Here is a 23936-nt window from a genome sequence, read left to right as displayed (position 1 = left end):
GAAGTAATATCAGAAAATGAGTGTGCTTATTATTATTACAAATATAATTGATTATGTATGTATGCAGATCATTAAGAAGTTTCCATATTACATAATATATAAAATACACAGTGTATAGAATGGTCCTTCAAGTTTTTTTTTTTTTTTCTAAAGAATAGATTTGATGTATATTGTATACAAATAGAAAATGTTTGAAACTTTTGTACGTTACTTTATTACTAGATATGGTGTATTGTCATATCATTTTTCAATTATACATAATAGTACGTGATTGTCATTGACATGAGAATTTAAGAGATATTGAATAATGAATGTCTTACAATGTTCCTTGATATGCTTACATTATTCAAAATATTATTTTGTGCGTGTACTTGTGTGTACTTTAATTTCTTAAAATAGACTTGGTCTCTAACTCGATGCTTTTTATAATAAAGCTTCTTTGGAAACTTCTTAAAATCTTACAATGAAAACTGAGAAAAGAAAAAGAGAGAGAGAGAGAGAGAGAGTGTGTGTGAGAGAAAGTGAATGAGAGAGAATGAGAGAGAATGAGAGAAAATGAGAGAGAAAGAGGGTGGGGGGGGGGGAGACAGAGAGAGAGAGAGAGAGAGAGAGAGAGAGAGACAGGCAGACAAAGCAAAAATGAAGGAAAGAGAAGAGAAAAAAAAGAAGTGAAGAGAAGAGAAGAAAAGAAAAAAGAAGAGAAGAGAAGAAAAAAAAAAGAAAAGAAGAGAAGAGAAAAAAGAGAAGAGAAGAGAAAAATGAAGATGAGGATGAGGAATCTTTCTCCAAAAGGGGTAGGACTGGACTTCAATGCATATCACAGTTGCAAATCTCTGCTCGAACTACGTTGGTACGATGGTAATAAAGGGTGGAAATTAATAAATATCGATATAGAGTTTGTGTCCTCGCGTTTGGTCAACGAAACTCTCGAATGAAATCATCACACGATTGATCCTTATCGTTTATTACGATTTTTCATAGTAAAACGTCTCCAAAAGTTGCCGCTTTTTTTCGGAGGCATCGCTGTTGGAGCATCATAGCTATAGCTACATTCATCATCGGTATCTTGGGCACTAGGTGTCTCTCTTGTTGGCGAACCACCGTGTCCAGAATCTCTATCACCGTCGGTACCATTTTTTTCTAAACCTGGAAGAAAAAAAAAATGAGATAGATTTATATAATATCTTAATATAATATAAAAAAAGAGAAATAAATATATAATATCTTAATATAATATAAAATATATATAATAAATCATTTTTGTAAATCTATATCAAACTTTAAATGTTCATTATTATTTTAATGACTTTTGAAATAATTATTACAGTTGGAAAGAAAAAAGGATGTCTTACCACCACCTGCTCTAAGCATATCAAGAAACGTGCTCTCGGCATTGCCACGCGTGCGTCCCTGTTTTTGAGATGGCGTACCGAAACTGAGACTCTGAATATTGATTTCAGCTTTGAGTTGTTCCGGTGGTATATCATCGACGCGGAACTCATTAGGATCTTCAACGAAGGCTTGTTGAAGATCACGCATTATCTTCTTGCGTATCGTCTTCTTCATTGAAAGATGTCTTTCCAAATGTTTGACATCGCTCTCGGTAAGGGTCTTACTATTGTCCCGTCTTCTGGTCTTCTTCTTCTTGCTATTCTTCGGACTTTCTTCTTCGCCAGAAGTTGAACCTACTGAAACCGCGCTGTCATGTCCAGCAGCCTTTTCTTCGGCTTGCATACGTGCATTTTCCCATTTGTTACCAAAGCCGAAAATGTCACGTAAGTGAGGTATATTTCGATCGGCTGTCTGCTGCCTTGCCATCTTATTTATCAGAGTATATACGTTCTGAAAAAATAAAAATAATATTCACAAAAAGTCTTTTACTCTTGCTAAAGCAGCTGTTAAAAGACAAACATATATATTAATTATACACAAATATTTTCCAGTCATGTTATACCTATGGATCAAACTTCTCATTCAATCGAATCCGAGCCTACCTATCATCCCCAATATCTCCTGTTTTTATCAAACATGATTCCAAAGTAGACACGATTTGAAAATACAAATAATTACGTATCTACTATATCATAAGTGAGTCTTTTATACGTTAAAACAAAAATTAAATATTAAAGTCAAAGTATTTTCTATATTTTAATAATAATAAAATCATTATAGAAAAGAACACATATGAAAGATATGGAAATATTTTTCAGACATTTACCTATAGCGACCAAAGCTACCATCCAAGAAATATCCATGCCTGTCTACGTTCTCACCACTACCTCCTATATCCAACACTAACAATTCCGCAAACCAGCTGACCGAACAAACGCGCACGTATCGTTAGATAACCGCAAAAAGAAGGGGCTACGTGAAAGGACTCCTGCTCGGCTGATCTCCTGGAAGCACCGTTCGTTTATCCGCTTGCCGTCGTTTCGCCGTACGGAGGCGAACTCGTTGCCAGGCAGCGCTGAACGGGCTCTCGAGTTCTTTCCAGGTTTATCCAGGTAGAGACCAACGACAAGAGAGTGTCTCAACATGTCCTATCTCCCCCTTCCTTCTTTTTTCTTTTCTAGCTTCATCCTCCAAGTACCAAGTTCGTTATGGTATAATCAAGACATTCGACGACGACGACGACGACAACAACGACGACGACGACGACGACGACTACGACTACGACGACGACGACTACGACCATGATGATAATGATGATGATGATGATGATAATGATGATGATGATGATGATGATGATGATGATGATGATGATGATGATGATGATGATGATGATAATGAGAAAACAATGACGATTTCTAGCGTAAAGTCAAAGAAATTGTTCTTTTGTGTCCTCCAACTTCGAAACCGGTACGGTCAAACGACATATGGGATGATGAACCGCTTTTTATCACGTTTCATGCATTTACGAAAAGACTACCTAGTTTTATTTTCAATGATCATTTTGTCTTGTTAATTATGTGGACATACTACAGGTATATTACATAATGTCTTCTTCTCTTTTTATTGATGTATACAGAAAAACTTATTAAACTTTATCATATTTGCAGAATCATCGATTAAAGAAATAATTCTGGATGGATTTATTTTACTAAAAGATTGACGAATTGACTATTTTTTTTCTTTTTTTTTTGGACTACCATGCAGACCTTCGTTTTTTATCATTTCTATCATTTGTGAAAGGTCGGAAATAAATTCGATGGGTTGATATTAGCGCCATTTGCGAAGGTGTTTTACTACCTCCGAGGTTAAACCTTTCACAATTGTTGAAGAGTGACTCTCGACTTGGTTACACAAAGCCAGAATATATATATATATATATATATATATATGTATGTATGTATATATGTATATACATCATGTAGCTTGTAACATGCACGTTCTCTCAGAATTTATCCATATTTTTTTCCTTATGAAAAAAAGAAAAAAAAAGAAGTTATCCGGTATGACTGGTTCCATCGAACGAGTATTACTTTATACCTATACGAATATACGTAATTCTGACAAAATCGCGAGCAGTTATAAAAAATATAATATAGAAGAAAGTGGTCCAATTTTTTCTTAACTAAATAAAGCAAATTTTTATTTAATGAAAATCATTTAGCAATAAATAATTTAGCTATATATATTTGTTTGAATTAAAAAATAAAAATACGTTACAGCAACATATATATATATATATATATATATATATATATAATGATATAAAAAAATAGATTGATAAAAAACTGATTGCAAAGAATTACAAGAAAAGAAAATTGCTAATTTAGTGTGCCAACATGTCGAATGGTAATTACATTGATCTACAATCAAATTGACATCATCTTCCAAACAAGAAAACTATGAGTATAATTATTAAAATTTTAAGAATGTACGAGACAAACAAAAAGTCACGATCAGTAGATACTTACGATAAATTATAGCTTCTCTCGTAAAAAGGAGAATGCGAGGAGTTTTGAGTAAAACTTCAGACTTTTTATTTTCTTCTTTTTTATGTATATATAGTCCCATGGGAAGCGGGATATCATCTATCACCGAATGCACCGTGAATGAAGAAACATTTTTTCTGTTTTTTTATTTACTCATTTGTTTATATATATGTGAGTGTGTATTTTTCTGTTCTAACACACGAAAAATTTGTAAATAAATTCTTGCATTTCCATTTACAGTTTGCACGAGTTTCGTACGTGATCGTCCTCGTTCAGAAGATACGCTTCGTCTTTTACCGTTCAAGGTCAGCGAATTGACGGAAACCAAACGAAAAAAGGAGAAAAAGAAGGAAGTAATGGAAAGAAAAAGGACGTAGATGTAAGGAACGACGAACGAACGAACGAACGAAAGAGATCCGAACACTTTGAACGTCGTCGCACGACTGAACAGCCATTCGCGACTTTCACTTGGAGGTACTGTGAAGAGAACGAACGTTGTCGTCGGCATCGACGTCGTCGTCGTTGGCGTCGTCGTCGAGGAGTGTATAAACCTTCTCTCCTTCTCTTTCAAACTTCTCTTTCACCTCACCACAATTTGGTTATCGACGCCCACGCTCTTCGTAGACTGAATCACGATCGAGTTTTCTCGGTGCACGAGTAAATCCTTCACGGAGTTTGCTGCTGTTGAGAAGTTACTCGAACTACTTGTTCGCTCTTCCTACTTTTATTTTAAAATCAAGAAATATTTAATGTCAATGAGTTAACGCTCAAATTATTTAGATAGATTCAATAGTTTTATCCGAAAAACTAATGAAGAATCTTTTTCTTTTCTTACAATTTTATCAATTTGATACGATGTTAGTGAGTCAACTTTCAAGTGAATTCAATAATAACGATTTATCTAACATAATCCAAAATACATAATTAATGAATAAAAATCTGGATAGCATTCAAATCTATTCAACATATTTATTTGAACAAATATTGAAAAATGGAATCTCTTTTTTTTTCTTTTTTAACTTTTTATTAACTTGATATGATTAATTATGGATGAATTGAATCAAAGAGATTGTTGCTTTGAAGAAACATCCGTCTTATTCTTTTCACGAGTTAAATCAAGATAAGAAACGTTTGAAAGTTAAACGAAATGAAACGGAAGCGGCTCGTGAATCCTTACGTAAACTTTTTCTTTTTTTTTCTTTCTTCATCATTTTCTAATACTAAATTCAAGTTGATATATTAAGAAATCTTTATATATATATATACACATATATATATATATATATAAAGACGTATATACATACTATATATACACTATGCGTATATATATATATTTCTCATGTAGATCGAGAAGTGAAACAAAGAAGAAGAGAAGCCTCTCTCCTTCGTGTTCATCGTGATAGTCCAGTAATCGACGCGTAATCGAAGCAGGTTTTAACCAGGCGTCTACCTCTCCTGGCATAATCTGACTTTCCATCGTTATACAGTTACTCGAGGGTGAAAGGTGAACCCTCGGCTCCCTTCTATCTTGTCGAGAAGAGTCGTGAATTCATAAAGAGAACCGATGAAGAAAAGATCGTCTCTTCTTCCTTCTTATTTGGAGTATCAAGCAAAAGTCAATTTTTTTCTTGTCTTTTTTTTTTCTTTTCTTTTTTTTTAAGAAAAGAAACAATCAAAATATATTAAACATTATTGAACAGTCATGAACTTTTAAAAATAATCTTGACCAACAAATTTATCCTTGGGTCTTAAGAAATGATCCTGTCTTGTGTAAGCTCATAGAATAATAAAGGACTTCATAATGTGTCCCTGAGACGTTGAAAATCAAAATCTAACTCTTCTCTTAATCTATCTCTTACTATTCGATCAACGTATAACACTCATTATCCTTTTCTTTTTTTCAGATATACGTGCATATACGCGACGAAAGTGACATCATATTCTCTTCACGAACCAGTTCTCATTGACTCTTAATACCGGTTTTCTTCGATGGAACCTTCGCAGTATTCTACGCTCCTGATGGCGTTGTTCATCGGGTGAGGTCGTAACCTTAGGAGCTCGTACATTTTACGTATGAACGATTGCGAGCACATGTGTATATATATTGTGTGTGTATATACACACACATATATATATATTCCAGTTAACCCTTTACACGATAAAATTATCATTTATAATAATATTAATTTTTTTTTCAGGAAATTGAATAGTATAATTAAGGAAATACCATTATTCAAAGAGAGTGCAACGAATTAGTAGAAAATCGATGAAACGACACTGGTTTTTCTTTCTTATCGAATCGCTTTCTCCATTAAAATCTTTCTTTATTCTTCATGAAAGACGAAGAAACAACATTACTGTACGTATGGAAACAATGCCCTCTCCGTTTTGTTTTCAGTTTGTAAGGCGGCTCGTGTATACGCTAGACCGAGCAGAAACCTCAAGCTGCATTACATAAGAGAAAAGTGTAACCGGCTCTCCTCTTCCTCCTCCACCTCCTCCACCTCCTTCATCAACTCTACCTCCACCCTCACCTCCTCCTTCTCTTCCTCTTCTTCTTCTTACTCTTCTTCTACCTGGGCAGCGTGTTCGCTATCGCGGATCCGCGTATCGTGGGCGTCCAGACGAATTTAACGCGGATCGAACACTTTCACAAAAAACAACACGTTGAAATATTTACAAGAAGTTAAATATTATAAGGGTCTAATCATATTACGATAATATTATAGGTCGTTAAACTTAATGAAGAATAAAATTTAGAAAGTATCACAAATTGAATTGTGGTAGATACTTTTTATAAGAAAATATTGTCATTTCCTTTTACTTAATTTATTATTTTCTTTTTTTGAGGAGGGTTTTTCTTTTTTCTTGTAACAAAGTTTTATATTTCATAGCACGAGATTTATGTGAGAATATTTTTTTTCTTTTTTCTTATTTTCTTATCTTTTTTTTTTCTTAGAAGAACATCATCTCGTATTTGTATGTCATGATACTTTCAACTTCGACAATAAATTTACATTTTTCTCTTATAAATAATGCATATTATAATTGCATATGCGTGCGTGTGTGGGTGATATTTCCTCTTCTCTCATCTTTTCTTGAAAAATTTCTTCCTCGGAAACGTTATACAAATTTGATTCCCAATTAATGCAAATCCAGAGCTCTTTCACATTGGAAGAGATTCCCCTCTTGGTCTCGTTTCTCTTTTCAATTTATTAAACTTGAGATTCATTCTCAAAAGTATTTCTGATGACACTCTCTCTAATCTCAATTGTGTGTGCGACTTTCGTGTCTATTAATTTTCTTTCTTAAGATAAAATCAAATCCTTCTAAATGAACGAATTGCTCGTTTCTATCGTCGAACGTGTGAAAGTAAAATCCGATAGTAGAAGGTATAAAACAGAATAGTGTTCTTTGCTCTATTCTTTTTTATTTTGTGTTTCAATGATCAATTTTATAGCGATCAAACGAGCATATACTTTGATCTATTCTTTTTTTTTTTTTTTTAGGAAGTACACGAAGATATCCGATGATCTTAGCAGTGAGTACTTTCACATGAAATGGAGTGAGTCGTTTGTGGTTGAGAGACTTGAATCTTAAAGCAAAACGTCTAACCTTAGGAAGACGAAGATGCGGTATACCAAAGAAAAAGAAAAAGAAAAAAAAAGAAGAAGAACTTGTCTTCGTGATATATAATTCAATGCTCGACGACCGAACGGTAATATTATCGACTACAGACGAAGACACTTATACACATACATTTATTTATCTTTTAGATTTGCATACTTTCCTCATTAATTATTCTAAACGTTCGAAGGAACAAGATAGGTGACTAAGTCCAATTCGTTTTACGATGAGAGACAATGTAGAAGACTACCTTCGAGTAATTTTATTTCGAAGATCCATTTCGTGTCTCATGATTTTTTTTTGATTTCTTTTTCTTATCGTATCATATTTTGACACAAGTATTTAAGTAAGTACATTAAACGTAATATACCAATTCTTTATTTGCTTTATTAATAGATATAGGAAGAAATATTTTTCTGCTTGAATGCACTGAGAGTCTACGATTTTCTCGTTAACCGACTGTCGCAGTTGTTCCAGTTGAACGATTTGACGTTCCCGGTGTGATTTATTATTTGAAACTCGTCGATATTAAATTCACTGTCCACGTACCTTGTTCTAGAATATTTCAACGTAGATAATGTTTGAAAAGCACATTTAACATGATACTTTTATAATAACGAACTAGAATTTAACAACGATTAGACTATCTATGAACTCGTTGGAAAGAAAATAAAAGAAAAGATCTGTCTGATCGATAGACATTATTTAAGAGTAAAGTTACTTAAGACTCGTTTCTTTCTTTCTCTTTCTCTCTCTTTACTACACGCGTGAGATTCGAATCAAGTCCATACAACTGATGAATTTTATATATATATACACACATACACGTATATATTATATATGTGGATATATGTATATATATATATTATATATATATTATATATGCATAGACATCTTTTTCTTTTGCACAGACATCGGATACTACATACTGGATGTTGTGCGAAACCGTTATGCAACCTGCAGTACGTAAGCTGGTGGTCTTTGCTCGGCTGGATTCCAGTTGGCCTGTCCTCTTATATTGTCCTGAGTATAAGCAAGAACATTCAGGACAACAGGATGAAGAAGTACGATGTGTTAGATATTCCCTATAAAGTGATCATATAGAAAAGATCTTCTCCTTTTTATTTTTCATTGAAAATATCACGTTGAAAGTCAATTATCTTTAAGATCGGCCGGAAGTACATAATATTTCTTTATTGCTAAATGTTAAAGATTTTTATCGGATTACCGACTTCTCTACAAACGGAAACGCATCGAAACGTACCCATCGAAACCAACGAGGGAACACATACAGATTTGTTTGATTATTTAGAAGGCAGTCAGTGGAACAAAGAGAAACCGCCGGTCACATCGGGATCTTGGGTAACTCGGTTGGATTTCGTAATAAACACATACACACATAAATATAGTATGGCGAATACGGTTCCATGATTATGCGAAGTGTATCGTCGGTTATATATGTGTGTGTGTTTGTGTGTATATATATATATATATATATATATATATATATATAGGGTGTCCCTTTGATATGAAGGTATTAATTCCATTGAATAAGAAATGTTGTTAAATCTTAATCGATATTAAAAACTATTTTTGATGCAAACAAAGTTTGATAGAGAAAAAAATTGTATAGTATATGGTTTATTTATTTCTTCTTTTATATCTAATTATACTAAGACATTTACAATAGTAATTAAAAGACACCCTATGTGTTAAGACATCGAGTCGTCGAGAGATTAGAAACATTGCGTGGGCGACGTAAACGGGTTATATTCAGGATCGAATGTTACATGGTGAAAATCGTTCCTTTCGCGTGTTGCCTCGAACGAGCTGCCGTGCTTTATGTTCTCTTTCTATTTCTCTCAGTAATTCAATTCAAACGATTTTCTAATTTTTTCTCTAAATCTCTTTTATATTTGCAGATGCAGGTATTGAAGATACAATGAAGTCGATGTACTTATTTTCATTTTGCCTACTCTTACGTTTTTTTTCTATTGGAACTAAAGTTCGACTCCCGTTATTTTTTGATGACGTTTGCAACTCGTATTCAGGAAAAGAAAGGAGAAGACGTTCTTTACATTGATTTTATGAGAGAGATTCGATCTTGCTCGTTCGAGGTAGTAATAATAAGTAAGTAAGGTGAAGAGTCGTCGTCGAGTAACACAGACCAAGGTGATCCAGTACGAAAGCGAGAGGCCTTTCTGAGGGACTCCCAGAAGAAAGGAAAGATTGACGGAAGGAAGACAACAGTCTGAAGAAGAAGAAGAAGAAGAAGAACAAGACAAAAAAATACTTATGAAACCTTCGAAGACAATGAATGAGTAATAAAAGTTAAAAGGGATGACAGGAACCTGCATTATCGACGATCAAATGCACAAAAGCAATAATATCTCTCTTATTGTTAATGAATTGAAATAACGAATGATCGAACAAAGTCACGATGACCAGTTCTAAAAATAATATTTCAATCGAACAAAATCATGATAATCATTGGATCTCAAATGAAATTTTATCTATGTCATACAATGTTCCCTGATTCCTGTCATTAATGATTAAATCATTTCTTCTTTGACATAATGATACTTTTCTTTCGTTCGGAGCTCTCAGTAAAATCAAACCTTCGGTCAATACTCTCATAAACAATGGCCGCATTCTAATCTTATCTAACAATAAAACTTGTCATAATCGTGTATAGTAATAATACAAGCAACAGTAATTGGATTTAAAGATGATTATCGTGACTACTGAAATCTCAGCGAAATCCTCACTGAGGGAGGATTTGTGTGGTGCCTTTCTGTGATCTGTCACGCTCTGTTCACTGTGATCACATATACACACATACGCACGTACTTCTCTCTTTCTTTTTCTATGTTATTCATGGGTACACGTGAGTGCAACAAAGAAACAGACAGTGAATATGACAAAGGAAGAAGGGAAGCGAAAGAGAGAAAGAAAGAAAGAAAGAAAGAGAAAGAGAAGAAGAAGAAAGAGAGACAAGCTAAAGAGGGATCATGGTGGTCGATGACGCCGGCTATGTCAGAAGATGTCGGCATCGTTGTTGTTGGTTGGCGGCTCGTGGGAGCGCCGTTTTAACCGCCTATTTCTCCCGCCACGTTATAACACTGCATGAAGCCGTCTCGCCGTCTCGTGGACGGCATATATACATACAATATATAAGTATATATATATATATATATATATATATGTATGTACGATGTATGTATAAATGTAGAGTAGTAACAAAAATGTATTAACATTACCCGTACTTCGATAATAATTCTATGTACAAAATAGGAATAATGATTAACAATCTTATTTTTTAATTTATTGCAAATACAATTAATGTAATTTAAAAAGAAACATTAATATTATCATTTATACGGGTATGTATAATCATCAGAGAATTATTGAAATGATAAAGGAGTTGTAGTTAATGAAAAGTAGTCTTTTATATGTCAATACTTCGAATGAAAAGCTATTGTATTTTCTATACAATAATGCCTTCGTTGAGTTCAGTGAACAGTGGAAACAGACTGACTAGGTAATGGACTTGGCAAACATTATTTTGGACTTGTCTCGTTCGAGAAAATTCTTTATTTTATTTTACGATTCTCAGTATGTTTCTCTTTTGTTTGTTATTTGCAGATCGGGATACTCTTCGTGTGGCTTGAGAAATAATATGTTTATATTTTAAATACATAACGTGCAATGAACTTTCAACCTTCAAGATTCTGAACCATGAGACCATTTTTCTCTTTCATCGAGTAAAACGTATTTTTAGTCGCCTGTTCTTCGACGCCATACAAAAGGAGGAAAGAGTGCAAGCAACTTTATTTTGAAAAACGAAACGACCAGTGCCCGAGGCATGGTCGAAAGCAACATGGACTATTTCTATCCTCCTGTTGCTGTCTCTCTCTCTCTCTCTCTTTCTCTTTTATCTTTTATTTGATATTCAAAAATATATTATATTATGGATTAGCTTGCCTTCTCTTCTTTCACAATTCATCTTCTACGAACTTGCAAAGAATTTATTTAATTTTTATTAACATTTAATTTCAGAATTTATCGATTAGATTTCAACGTGGAAAGAACATCAATCGTAGCAATAACATAATCAACGCCTATCCGAAACAACCCCTCAAGCAGACAGAAGATGACTCATCACTGGTCGTTCTCAAGTAATTTTCGATTCACTTATAAGCGATCTCAGAGAAGCCATAAAAAATGAGGAGAGATGCACGGCTTGTAAAAACAAATGGATTCTGCGTTTCATTAATAATGTATTTATTGATCTATAAAGTATCGATGTAAGTGCTACTATACCACTTCCTCTCTCTTTTTCTTTCTTTGATTATTATACTACGTATTCTAATGCAAGGCTTCTCAAACTTTTATGGGATGGCTCACTTTCGAAAACGTTTATGTCTGTTAAGAGAGTTGATTTTAATAAACAATTCTAAATTAATTGGATCTAAATCTGCAAGTGAATGGAGAAAAATTGGACATAATTTTGCGATGCACACTGTGGAAATTTCTGGTCTAACGTAATTTCAAAGAAAAAGAAAGAATGAATATAAAGAAACGAATGATAAAAATATATATTTCTATATATATGTATATATTTATATTTTTTTTTTCCTGTTTACAGATAGTAGAGATTGTAAAAAAAGGAAAAAAGAAAGAAAAAGAATTCAAGGATACTTTTGTAGAAATGTTTTCCTAGCGAATTACGAACCAACGTGAAATGAAATACGTATCGTCCAACTCATCAATTGCAACATAAAGAAGATTGAAGATATCTGTCATTTATTATAGGAAAAGAAATGTTCTTTTTTCTTAATTAGCAAAACATACAAGATAAATGAAGAAGGCATCTCAAGAAGAAGGCAGGTCAATCGTATGGAATTCTATTAATGAACATTTTTTTAACGCGATTTATTACAAGTATCCTAGATCATAAATATCGAAGTTCAACTAATGGCTCGTTCCAACCGAGATTTTTTTATTGCACTTTGCTGATTTTGTACGTTTATATAAGTACAAGATATATGTGTATTAATTAAGTTAAAATGCAAAATATTTGCATAGTAAGAAAAAGAGGTATTTATATTCTATGAAGAGTAAAGCATCAAAAAAGGTCTCCAAATGACCCGTTAATATAGTAAATAAAAATTACAGGTGATATAATTAATTAATATTACGGCACATACGATGCGTGTGACTGATCGATCGATTCAATATAGACACTTACGTTGCACTCGGTTGACCTCTCTAACTACTGCCCTGACCTTTCTCTAAAGGTTGTACTATGATATTATTTTTAGCAAAGAGTTCAATGAGGATATTAAAAAAAAAAAAGAACGGAGTATGTGTGAACGCATCAAATAACAATATTATTACAAGTAAAAAAAAAAAATTACATAGAAAATTCCTATCACAATATCTAATATCTCCTTCGTAATCTCTCATTCGTAAACAAAATTATAGGTATAAAAAAAGAAAAAAATAAATCTCTTCCATTTTATACAATAATAAGGATAAACAGCGGATAATAAATCTTATAAAGATTTTCAAAGAAGCGGATATTAGAAAATCTTATTCAAAGATCGAAGTTATTTCCTCGTTTGGATGAGACCTCGAAGAAACTAAAAAAATTGTCTTGCATAGGTGAAACGTCATTCACGATCAACCTCGATTCATTTCCTTCGAAGGATAAAATGTTGTGTCAGGATTTTGAAATGTATCCAACAACGGGATCGCTCCAATTTCATTGCAACATGCGATTTCTAACACATATCATTTATATTGCATATAAGCAGTTTATAAAAGCAAAATAGGAAGACAATTAAGTAACTATACATTTATATAACATGTTAATATTTTATCAAAATTATTTCCAACAAAATTATTTTTTCTTTCTCAAGATTTTAGTATTTTTCGTTGCATCAATTCGAATTCGTGGAAATTCAAACAAATATGTAATTTCCTTTCATATTAAGAATACTTTTCTTACATAATAATTACATTAATTTCCTACATATTAAAAATACTTGCATGCGTCTCTTTGGCAATATATAAATACAAATTAGATAGTATAATTGTTTAATCGATACGACAACTTACCAAAAAACTGAGATGAGTCTTGAAAGCCCGCGCTTCCTCGTTTGTTCTTTCTCTTTTTTTTCTATGTGTGATAGAAAATTTAATATTATTACGCTAATTTTTAATACGAGTTAAAATGAGATAACACCGACATAATTAAAATTCAAGATTAAGTAATTAATTGATAACGTATTAACGAATTTTCTATCTTTCAGATAAAAACGAATCAGGAAGCAGATCAAGATAGTAGCAATGTATCGTATCAGGAAGTTCGTTGAAACCTTTCGACACGGAGAAGGTTCGTAGAACACTAGAGGAGAAGGAGAGAACTGAGCGTGACTATGGCACATCAATGGAAGTACGCCGGCGATCACCCCCACGCATTGAACCATTGCGCATCCGTTATACGCACGTGCATATCGGCTTGGTCCGATGAATTCTAGCAAAGGTAGACTCTCATTGATCGAAGCTCATCAAAAGGCATAAATTTTTACATCTAGTCGTATAAAGTTGATATACGTGACGATATACTTTATACTATGATATTAAATTTTATAGTAAAATCTGTTTTTTTTTTATACTCAATGATATTTTATTATCTGTCAGTAAAACATAATGATTATAATGTATAGATTAAAAAAAAAAAATATATATATATATATAGACACTCCATAAGAAAATAAAAAAATTAATTCTCTCACTAAGGAAACGTAAATCATATTTATGAATCATTAAGTCTTTCTCTTGAGCTACATAAATATTTTGTCACGATAATCGTTATCTCGCTTCGACTTTTGTTTTTTGTAATTGACGTATTACCTGGAATTTCAAAATTATTTATCATGGTGAGATTAGTTAAATAATTGATTATGGTAATGAGAAGACTCACTGTCTTTGCATCTTCAAGACTCATAGGAACGTATTTCTCGTTAATTATCTGTACTAAGTTACTACGAACTTGATAGAAAATGTATTGATCTTTGAGCCATTGTTTTATCGTAGCAAGTTTCTCGTGAAGTCCGACGTAAGGATCTATTTTCGTTAATTCAAAATTCGTATCTATAAATTAAAAAAAAAATGAAATAAAACGAAATATGAATGTGTAACATAAGGATTATACTTTTTAAAGAATCATTTTACCAGGACGAGTATAGTTGACAATATTTGGAAAATCGAGAGGTTTGAACAAAACTGGATCTAATTTCTTAGAAGAAGGATTATCGTAAAAACGAAGTTCACCAACAAGTTTCGATATTTGTTTTCGAAGACGATACATTTGTTTGATGTCGAATCTAGAGAATTTCTTTTCGTTAAAATCTGTTGTCTTATCGATTCTTGAAGATCTATGAAAAGTATGTGATTTCGTCCTTTTCTTTTTTCGTTTAGTCTGCTATAATTTGTAAAAATAATAACATATTAAATATTCATCATGATTGATAAATCAATATAAAGATATATTATAAGAAGAAAAAAATTATTTTTATAACTTTATCATACCATAGATCGTAGATTATTATCCATTGGATGAAAACGATCATTATTAGAAAAGATCCTTATAATGTTAGAATCTTTATCTTTATCAGATAATTTCTTCCTTTTATCATCGACATTTCGTTGTTCTTTATTTTCATGAAGAATCGGTTTGTCATCTAAAGAATTATCTATTTTTTTAATATCATTTATCAACGTCAAGTTTAGAGATCGACGATTACTCTTTGATGTAGCTAACGATTCTGTCTTATCACTCTTAGAAGAATCTTTGTTATCATCCTTCGTTGTTACTGGACGACGTTTATATTTTTTTCTACGACTTCGCAGAGATATCTCCGTTTGTTTCGACGATCTCAATAATTGAACAGGAGTAATGTCGCTTATATCTCCTTCGATACTTTCGATCGTTTTAACGTAATTCGATAATTCTTTATTAAGACCGATTTCACATTCACTGGTATTTTCTATTAACTTCGGTGGTACCAACTCGACGATCTGTTTTTCACTTGTAAACATAGAAATACACATTGAAGAGTTCTAAAATATTATTTTGAAAAATTTGAAAAAATTTATATCATTCATACCCTGAATTATCTGTTTCCTGTTGTTCACGTATAAAATCCTTGTTAGATATAATATCAACTTTCTTCACGCCAGATCTCATATCCTCATCTACAATTTTCTCTTCCTCATCCTCTGAATTAGACAACTCATTCGTGGATACCTGATCATCGTTAGACTTCATCGTTGATAATATCGTACTCGATGCTTCTTCGAAAGTATCATTGACATAGCTTACTGCTTGCTCAACAGGCAACGACTCAAATTCTTCTATTTCTGATAAAATTTTCGAAGTACTGTATTCCCTATCAACTTGTGAAACTTCAACAATAATCTCTTTATCTTCATTATCCATTTTAATTTCTTTTTCTGACACTTCTTCTTTATTTTCTTCGATTTCAATACTTTCGTTTTTATCACTATTAGAAACTACTTTTTCTTCAGATTTCGTTGAAATAATCTCATTGGTTTCGATCAACGAAGATGTGTTATTAGAAAATTCTTGGTCTATGTTTTTTGGCGAATTTTTTTCTACGTCAATCACGATAATCGAAGAAACTTTATCATTTGTTGTAGATCGTGATATATATTCTTCTTCTATATCTTCTGTTTCTACATGTGTCTTTGGCATTCTCACGTCGAGTTTAGATTTTAAAGGAATTTTAAGATTATTCGATTTTTTTTTCTCTTTTATAGAATGTTCCATCGATGGACTTGTCAATGCACTTTCCGTACTCGAGTTCATCATGTACTTTTCCTCTTTTCTCATTTTATATTTTTTATCGATTTCTTTCAAACGCATCAGCGCTGCAGTTGCCTTAGAATGCAACATTTTCTTACTTCACTTAAAGATTTAATGCGTGAATAAAATTAAGAAATTAACTACTTCAAATTTTTGATTTGAAGGGTTCCTTGGTTGGAATAACACTGATGCCATAATACTTCTGCAAGTACGTAACTATGGTAACGTTATGCTCTAAGTGACAACATTCTACTCGTATACATTTCTTTTTGTAAAAAGAAAAGACAAAAAATGTTTAACAATATAAATGCATATGTATATTTTTTCGTAATTTTTTTTAAACTAACAATCAATGCATAATTCTAAATAATGATATTTAATTATCAACGCTTGTAATAACATTTTAATTACTTTATTTATTAGCTTTTCACTTCATTTTTTTCTTTTTTTAAGTAACCACAATTTATCAAATAGAAGTGTTCGATTAAAATTCACATTTTGCGATATAGAAATTTCAATGTCAAAATCTAAATTTGAATTCAATTCGAAGATGGCTGCTTCCGAAAGAACCAATCAACACTTTCTTTATGATACGAACTCTACGTACTTCCTGTTTATATTTAAAAACTATGTTCGTTCTATACAATTAGAAATAAAAAAAAGAAAGAAATTAATTATTCGATTGTACAAAAATAAATGATCTTATGATTAATCAATCATTTCTAAATTTAAAATTATTAAAAATGAAAGAAAGTTGAATTCCACTCTGTTGTATCGACAATAGATAAAACATAAAGAATGGCAGCACTATAGTTCGTTTGTTGGTAGATTACGGTGGGGGTACTACGATCGCTCGAGCGTGGTCGGAGCCAATTGGTTGAGAGATTCCCGCCAATCAGCACTCTCCATCTGTCTATCCCAACGGATGCTAAACTTACCAACCACATCCGTCGTAGAGACATTATCGGGTAGATCGTCGTGAAGTAAACGTCTTCGTCGAACGGACCCTCGTCGTTCCGGCGTCTAAAAATGCGACACCTTTGCTCTTTTCTTTTCGTCCTGACGATTTCCTTCGTCACAGCGGAAGTCTACTTCGAGGAAAAGTTCACCGATGGTGAGTTTAACGTACGAACACAATCGGTTGTTGAAAAAAAAAAGAAAAAAGAGAAAAGGAAAAGAAAAAGAAAAGAAGAACGACGCCTCCTATCTTTCTTCGTTCTCGTTGCTCATTTCCATTTCACATAAACGATCTTCTTCCTTAAGTGCAGCCTGGAAAAAACTCAACACCCACCATTTGCATCGTCTCTCCACAAGAACCACACCCTTCTAACTTTTCCTATTTGACTTTCGAGTTTTATGCTTTAAATAACCGGCCTTATGTCGATCGCACCAGTCCATTTCTCTCTCTCTCTATATGGATGGCAATTTTAAAAAGAATCTCTATTTCACCTAATACGCGCGAGAGAATCGTTCGAACTTTTCTCTTTATATTTTATTCATTTAACTCGTCGTAGGTATATATTTGTACATAATTAATGATCTAACTGATCTAGGACTGATAAGATATTTCAATATTCCATATGATCCGTGCGTACGTGTCTCTATTGGTCACAAATCATTTAGATGAATATCACTTTTATAGAAAATTGCCTCGTGGCATACGATCACGTATTATACATTCGCTTTTATTTAGAATCATTAAATCGATTTCGTTTATTTCAGAAAGGCTTAGATTAAAGATATATTTTTAAGTGTTTTATACATTATTAATTTCTAATGTATTCAAAAAAAAAAAAAAAAAGAAAAAGAAAATAAACAAAACTGTGTAAATATTTTTAAATCTAAATAACAATATGCATTTTTAGTAATGTTTTGATTGTAAATTCTTATTTTGTTAATTAAAAAAAATAAAATGTATATTTAGATATCATCAATTATATTTCTATTTTCGAAGAATTTCGATTATTTTTTCAACGACTTTTTATTATATCACGTTATTGATTTTACGTATACAGATTCATGGGAAAAGAATTGGGTATACTCTGAACACCCAGGAAAAGAGTTCGGAAAATTTGTTTTAAGTCATGGCAAATTTTGGAATGATCCAGAAAATGATAAAGGTATATTTCACAAACATTCTTTTAAATTTAATGTCAGATATTTAATACTTTGTTAGTATGTAAGTATATATAGATACAAATATTATTTTTTTATAGGTATCCAAACGTCGCAAGATGCTAGGTTTTATGCTTTGAGCAAGAAATTTACACCATTTAGTAATAAAGATGAGAAACTTGTCATCCAATTTACCGTTAAACATGAACAAAATATTGATTGTGGAGGAGGATACGTGAAAGTATTTGATTGCAAATTGGAACAAAAAGATATGCATGGAGAAACACCATACGAAATCATGTTTGGTAAGAATTCATTAATAATAAGAAAAGCCGAGCCTAAGAGTCACTGGTCAAGTCATTATGTGGATGGCAAGTGCTATAGGAACTCGGAAAGTAATAGTCTTACTTATGCACTGGTATATCATTGTGGTATTCCAGTTACCAAAAAAAGATACAGTTTTGTTTTTAGTATACTACTTTTGATATATATGCATAGATTTATTCACTTATTCTTTATAACAGTCTAAATTATTTTTCTACAGGACCTGATATTTGTGGACCTGGTACTAAAAAAGTTCACGTCATCTTCAGTTACAAAGGCAAAAATTTGTTAATTAACAAAGATATCAGATGCAAAGATGATGTTTACACACATTTATACACTTTAATTGTTGAACCCAATAATACTTACAAGGTAATTAAAAGGTTACTTGTAATTTTTATATAAAAGAAAAAACGAGCCTAGAGTCACAAATCCTTGATAAATATAGTAAAGGATAGGTGCTATAGGATCTCGAAAAGAAAAGATTATCTTGCTTGATTATTATACATAAGTTTTTAATTGCTTATTGTATTTAAATAGCAAAGGTCGACATTCATTATTAATTATATGAAATATTATTTTGCATAGATTTTTTGGATCTTATCAAATAATTCATATTTCATGTATTACATTTTACATTAGGTTCTAATCGATAATGAAGAAGTAGAATCTGGAGAATTAGAAGCTGATTGGGATTTCTTGCCACCAAAGAAAATTAAAGATCCTTCGCAAAGTAAACCTGAAGATTGGGATGATAAACCCACTATTCCTGATCCTTCTGACACAAAGCCAGAAGATTGGGACAAACCTGAACACATTCCTGATCCAGAGGCTACTAAGCCAAAAGATTGGGATGATGAAATGGATGGAGAATGGGAAGCTCCTATGATCGACAATCCTGAATACAAGGGCGAATGGAAACCAAAACAAATTGACAATCCTAACTACAAAGGACCTTGGGTTCATCCCGAAATCGATAATCCAGAATATATTCCTGATCCTGACCTATACTTGAGAAAAGAAATATGTAGTATTGGATTTGATCTCTGGCAAGTTAAATCTGGCACAATCTTCGATAATGTTTTGATTACAAATAATCCAGAAACAGCTCGTACATTCGGTGAAGAAGTTTGGAAACCTACTATTGTAAGTAACATGCCATTTATATTATTTAATTATAAAAAATGAGAATAAATTGTGATGATCCCTATAATAGATCTGATTTAAATGAAAGACAAATAACTGGAATTCCTCGTTACTGATTATATATATCATTAATTGAGAAAATTGTTATTTCTTATATTTTTAATTAACAAATGTTTATCCGTATATTATAGGAAGGTGAAAAGAAAATGAAAGAAGCACTAGATGAGGAAGAAAGGAAACAGAGAGAGAAGGAAACTAAAGAATCTGAGGATAGTAAGGATGACGACGAAGACGAAGATGCTGATGAGGAAGATAATACCGTTCCAGATGTAGAGGTATGTAATATAAAATAATACTATTAAAATATTTATCGTTTTTACACAAGCTCTTTTGTTATTTGTATAATTATGAATATATTATATGATGAAAAAAACCATTTCCTGATTACCTCTGAAAGATAGAAAGGTGGAATTCCTCGTTACTGAAAAAATATCATTTTTATTATATCAATTATCATTATTTCTATTATTTAAATTAATTAAACTTACTGTTTTCACTTTTTCAGGAACATGATGAATTGTAAATATTTGTGTTGGTTGACACAAACATAGACTGTATTCCAGGAGCTGTGTGGCTGCGACGTGCACTAACTCCCACGGGCACAAAATTATTCTTAAAAAGAAATTTTCATAATATAACACACAAATTGGGTGCTCTGCGGTAATTTATACTTCATTCTAATCAGATGAAACTTCCCATTATACTTTAGAACATCAAAGGATGATTTTTGTGGACATTAAAAGTCGGAAAGTCTTTTGTCTTCATAAAATCGTGAAGTATTACGTATCTTGTGCAAATAGTCAGTGCTGTGTTGCCTAAGGTACACTGTACTTAAAAACTGTGAAATAGAAATTTGTATATTTGTCTCGTGTCCTTCAACGGCACAGCTCCATAAAAGACGCTAAGTTGTTCCGTTTTTGTTTGTCAAGTGTTTTTATATACATTAAAAGTAATTGAGATGTAATTTAACGATGCTATATTATATATATATATACATAAATACATACATATATATATATATAAATATATATATATTATTTCATTTACGTACAGTGTACGCATAATAAAACTCGCTCCAATTAAAAAGTAAGAGTGTTGGATGTGTGCAAACATGACTGAATGATATTTGGTATGATTATGTATCAAAGGCAACAACCAATAACCATGTAATAAAAAACAAATAAATAAGACTTTTCTAGATGTGATTTGACTATTTATTCTTAAAAATTGTTTGTTATATAGTATCATGAAAATTTTATGTTATAAATTACAATAAATATACTTATATATTATTACGTCTTCCTTTTATTATTTATCAACTATTATTTAAGATTACAAATATCGTTACTAGAGTTTAAACGGAACAATATTTTTAGATAATAATTATGTGTAAAATACCTTATAATTTCAGAATTATAGCATTCCATTAAATTACGGTAAATAGCGATCATGATGTTATAGGTATTGTATATAATGTCTCATGTGCTCCAAGTTGTTGTGTTAACCAATCGAGACCTTGTGTAGCTCCACCAATATTTGTAATTACAGATGATCCCTGAATATGCCAAGCTCTTCCACAACAAAGTTTTTGTAAGCATAAAATATCTGTCAGTTCTTCTACGCTTGCACATTCTGGTAAATCCTAAGAATAAAATATTAGTAAATAAAAATAATAGAAAAAACTCTCCATTATACATTGTACATTTTAGTGATAAATATCTTCAAATTTTCTACCTGTTTGTTAGCATATATCAGAAACAAAGCATCTTTCAGTTCTTTTTCATTTACAATTTTAGATAATTCGTTTTGAGCTTCTTCAAAACGAGATCGATCGCTAGCATCAACCACAAAAATAACAGCTTGTGTTTTGTGATAATAATGTTTCCATAATGGTCTGAATTTATTTTGCCCACCTACATCCCAAAGTGTAAATACAAGGTTTTCATATTCCAGACTCTCTACATTAAATCCAATAGTTGAAATTGGAGGTCCTGAAAGAGTAATGCCTCTCATTGCAGAAAGTATACTAGTTTTTCCTGCACCATCCAAACCTAAGATTACTGCCCTCATATCAATTTTCGTACCTATATGTACTCGATTGTCCTATTAAGAATATTAAAATAAATGATATATTATTATGAAAAAAACGTGAGATCATGTGACTACAATATATCGTACAAACCCTGCTAAATATAATAGGTATAGAAGATTCAGGTTTCAGAAAATCAGGTCCTAACTGAGCATAATGTTGTTGTTGCTTTTCTAATGTAGCTAAGACTTCTTTAACTTTTTCTGCACTACTCAGTAATTTCCAATCTTCAGAATCTAAAATACTTTCACACTGAATACAAACACCTGCTACTTGTGATCTTGTTATTGTCAAATCTTTTTGTTGTTGTCTCAAAGCACATAATCTACTACGAGTCTCTGTATCTATACAAGTTAATGCTGCCTTCTCTTGCTCTGCTAATAGTGCTCTTAGCTCTTCAAAATGTTGACGTACCCTTTGTCTTGCATCTTCGATTGCCCAACCTTCTAATTCTTGTATGACAGTTTCTAATAAACAGGGCATTAAGGAACAAGATACTTTCTATTGGTTTAAATTAAATAAAGAGGGTAAAATGTGAGATACCTATTTTTTGTGCTGTATCTCTCATACTTTCCATAAACTGAGTCATCTTCTGTAAAGCTGCTATTACTGATTTTCTGATATTTTCAGCTTCCACTTCCACCAATGCTGGCTACAATTAGAAATATAGGTAGAATATTGCTAAGAAATCTAACAATATAAATAGGTTTACCTTATGTGTACTATGTCTGCCATAATCTTTGCACAAATAACACATCAAAGAATTGTAACAACCTTGTTGAGTACAGGTAAATTTAGCTACATGTGTTGTATGTACTGGACACTTAGGTTTCTCACGTGGTTTTTCTGATAAAGGTACACGTCTGTGTTTACCAAGTGTCCTTGATGAATGAGTAGTGGTATCACAAACTTCGCATAAATGAGTAGTACATACTGTACAATAAAGTACAGCCATATGACTTTCATCTTCATCACATGATTGATTAGATTGAAGCCTTTCTCTTTCCAATATAAAAGCTTTGTCATTGTTCGACTGTTCCAATTTTTCAAGAAGTTCAATTAATGCAAAATTTTTCTTTAGACTAAAAATACCAGTCTTATTTATTTCAGTTGGTTGTCTATCGAATGGACAGAGAAGAAATTGCTGATTTAACATGCAAGGCCTTAATCGTAATAGACAAGAATGACATACAGTATGACCACAATGTAACAATCGTGGTACCTTTATACCATCTACAGTAAAAACTTCTTCACAAACACGACATTCTAAAACCTGTTAACAAACATTGTTTTATAGGTAAACAACCAGTTGAAAGATATTTAAATAATTTGCTTACATTTGATTTTGTAGTGTTTTTAAGCGAACGTTCGAAATAATCACCCAATTTATTTACGTCTTCGGTCATAGTTAAATATTATTATTACTGCATATATTTTACACTATTTTCTGCAGACGTTGTTTACTTTAATATTTATTATATATATATATTTTTTTTTTTTAATACATGGGAGAAATGTATTAAAATTTTAACGTTATGTTGATTGAATATTACAATTTTTATACAGTATTCAAGTACTGTGCAATAAAATATAACATTATTTATTCTTCTTATATATTAGTTTTCGTTATATAAATCCAATATATGTATCACATTTGGAATTGTATTTTTTCTTCTCTTTTTTTTATAATACAAAAGAGGAAGAGACATCTGTACTTCAACACGAGAGTAACTATTGTATA

General features: G+C 31.8%; 5 protein-coding genes across 9 annotated transcripts; 2 read left to right on the top strand and 3 right to left on the bottom strand.

Moving 5' to 3' along the window:
* Window positions 1-186: 186 nt before the first annotated feature.
* Window positions 187-13999, bottom strand: LOC127067744 (uncharacterized). Its single transcript, XM_051003045.1, has 3 exons — window positions 13689-13999; window positions 1353-1842; window positions 187-1146 (listed from the first exon to the last, which is right to left on the bottom strand). Exons 2-3 carry the CDS (start codon window positions 1816-1818, stop codon window positions 956-958), a joined length of 657 nt encoding a protein of 218 aa, XP_050859002.1. The 5' UTR covers window positions 1819-1842; window positions 13689-13999; the 3' UTR covers window positions 187-955.
* On the top strand, window positions 1837-12451 carry LOC127067746 (uncharacterized). Of its 3 annotated transcripts, XM_051003048.1 has the most exons (6): window positions 7394-7479; window positions 7559-7656; window positions 8477-8629; window positions 8778-8927; window positions 11625-11872; window positions 12214-12451. In XM_051003048.1, exons 2-5 carry the CDS (start codon window positions 7639-7641, stop codon window positions 11745-11747), a joined length of 444 nt encoding a protein of 147 aa, XP_050859005.1. In that variant the 5' UTR covers window positions 7394-7479; window positions 7559-7638; the 3' UTR covers window positions 11748-11872; window positions 12214-12451. The 3 variants fall into 3 exon arrangements, 2 of the variants coding, with proteins under 2 accessions (XP_050859005.1, XP_050859004.1); XM_051003047.1 differs by lacking the exons at window positions 7394-7479; window positions 7559-7656 and adding an exon at window positions 7691-7821; XR_007782722.1 differs by lacking the exons at window positions 7394-7479; window positions 7559-7656; window positions 8477-8629; ... (1 more) ...; window positions 11625-11872; window positions 12214-12451 and adding exons at window positions 1837-2088; window positions 2211-2984; window positions 3060-3217.
* A 68-nt stretch (window positions 14000-14067) lies between the features above and the next one.
* LOC127067737 (pre-mRNA-splicing factor CWC22 homolog) lies at window positions 14068-16636 on the bottom strand. Of its 3 annotated transcripts, XM_051003036.1 has the most exons (5): window positions 15743-16636; window positions 15165-15663; window positions 14808-15057; window positions 14557-14726; window positions 14068-14486 (listed from the first exon to the last, which is right to left on the bottom strand). In XM_051003036.1, exons 1-5 carry the CDS (start codon window positions 16549-16551, stop codon window positions 14445-14447), a joined length of 1770 nt encoding a protein of 589 aa, XP_050858993.1. In that variant the 5' UTR covers window positions 16552-16636; the 3' UTR covers window positions 14068-14444. The 3 variants fall into 3 exon arrangements, with proteins under 3 accessions (XP_050858993.1, XP_050858991.1, XP_050858992.1); XM_051003034.1 differs by having other exon boundaries at window positions 14068-14726; XM_051003035.1 differs by having other exon boundaries at window positions 14068-14726; window positions 14808-15054.
* A 771-nt stretch (window positions 16637-17407) lies between these two features.
* Window positions 17408-21306, top strand: LOC127067741 (calreticulin). The gene is made up of 7 exons (XM_051003042.1): window positions 17408-17575; window positions 18477-18581; window positions 18678-18881; window positions 19121-19272; window positions 19543-20046; window positions 20238-20381; window positions 20612-21306. Exons 1-7 carry the CDS (start codon window positions 17491-17493, stop codon window positions 20627-20629), a joined length of 1212 nt encoding a protein of 403 aa, XP_050858999.1. The 5' UTR covers window positions 17408-17490; the 3' UTR covers window positions 20630-21306.
* On the bottom strand, window positions 21170-23857 carry LOC127067739 (E3 ubiquitin-protein ligase TRIM23-like). Its single transcript, XM_051003039.1, has 6 exons — window positions 23533-23857; window positions 22908-23468; window positions 22739-22847; window positions 22289-22662; window positions 21841-22209; window positions 21170-21748 (listed from the first exon to the last, which is right to left on the bottom strand). The coding sequence occupies exons 1-6, from the start codon at window positions 23599-23601 to the stop codon at window positions 21554-21556; spliced, it is 1677 nt and encodes a 558-aa protein (XP_050858996.1). The 5' UTR covers window positions 23602-23857; the 3' UTR covers window positions 21170-21553.
* Between the last annotated feature and the right edge of the window lie 79 nt (window positions 23858-23936).

Source organism: Vespula vulgaris, chromosome 11, assembly GCF_905475345.1.
Source record: "Vespula vulgaris chromosome 11, iyVesVulg1.1, whole genome shotgun sequence".
In the NCBI taxonomy this organism is placed as follows: domain Eukaryota; kingdom Metazoa; phylum Arthropoda; class Insecta; order Hymenoptera; family Vespidae; genus Vespula; species Vespula vulgaris.
The sequence above is the reverse complement of the archived record's forward strand: the minus strand, read 5'-3'. Positions and strand labels throughout refer to the sequence as shown.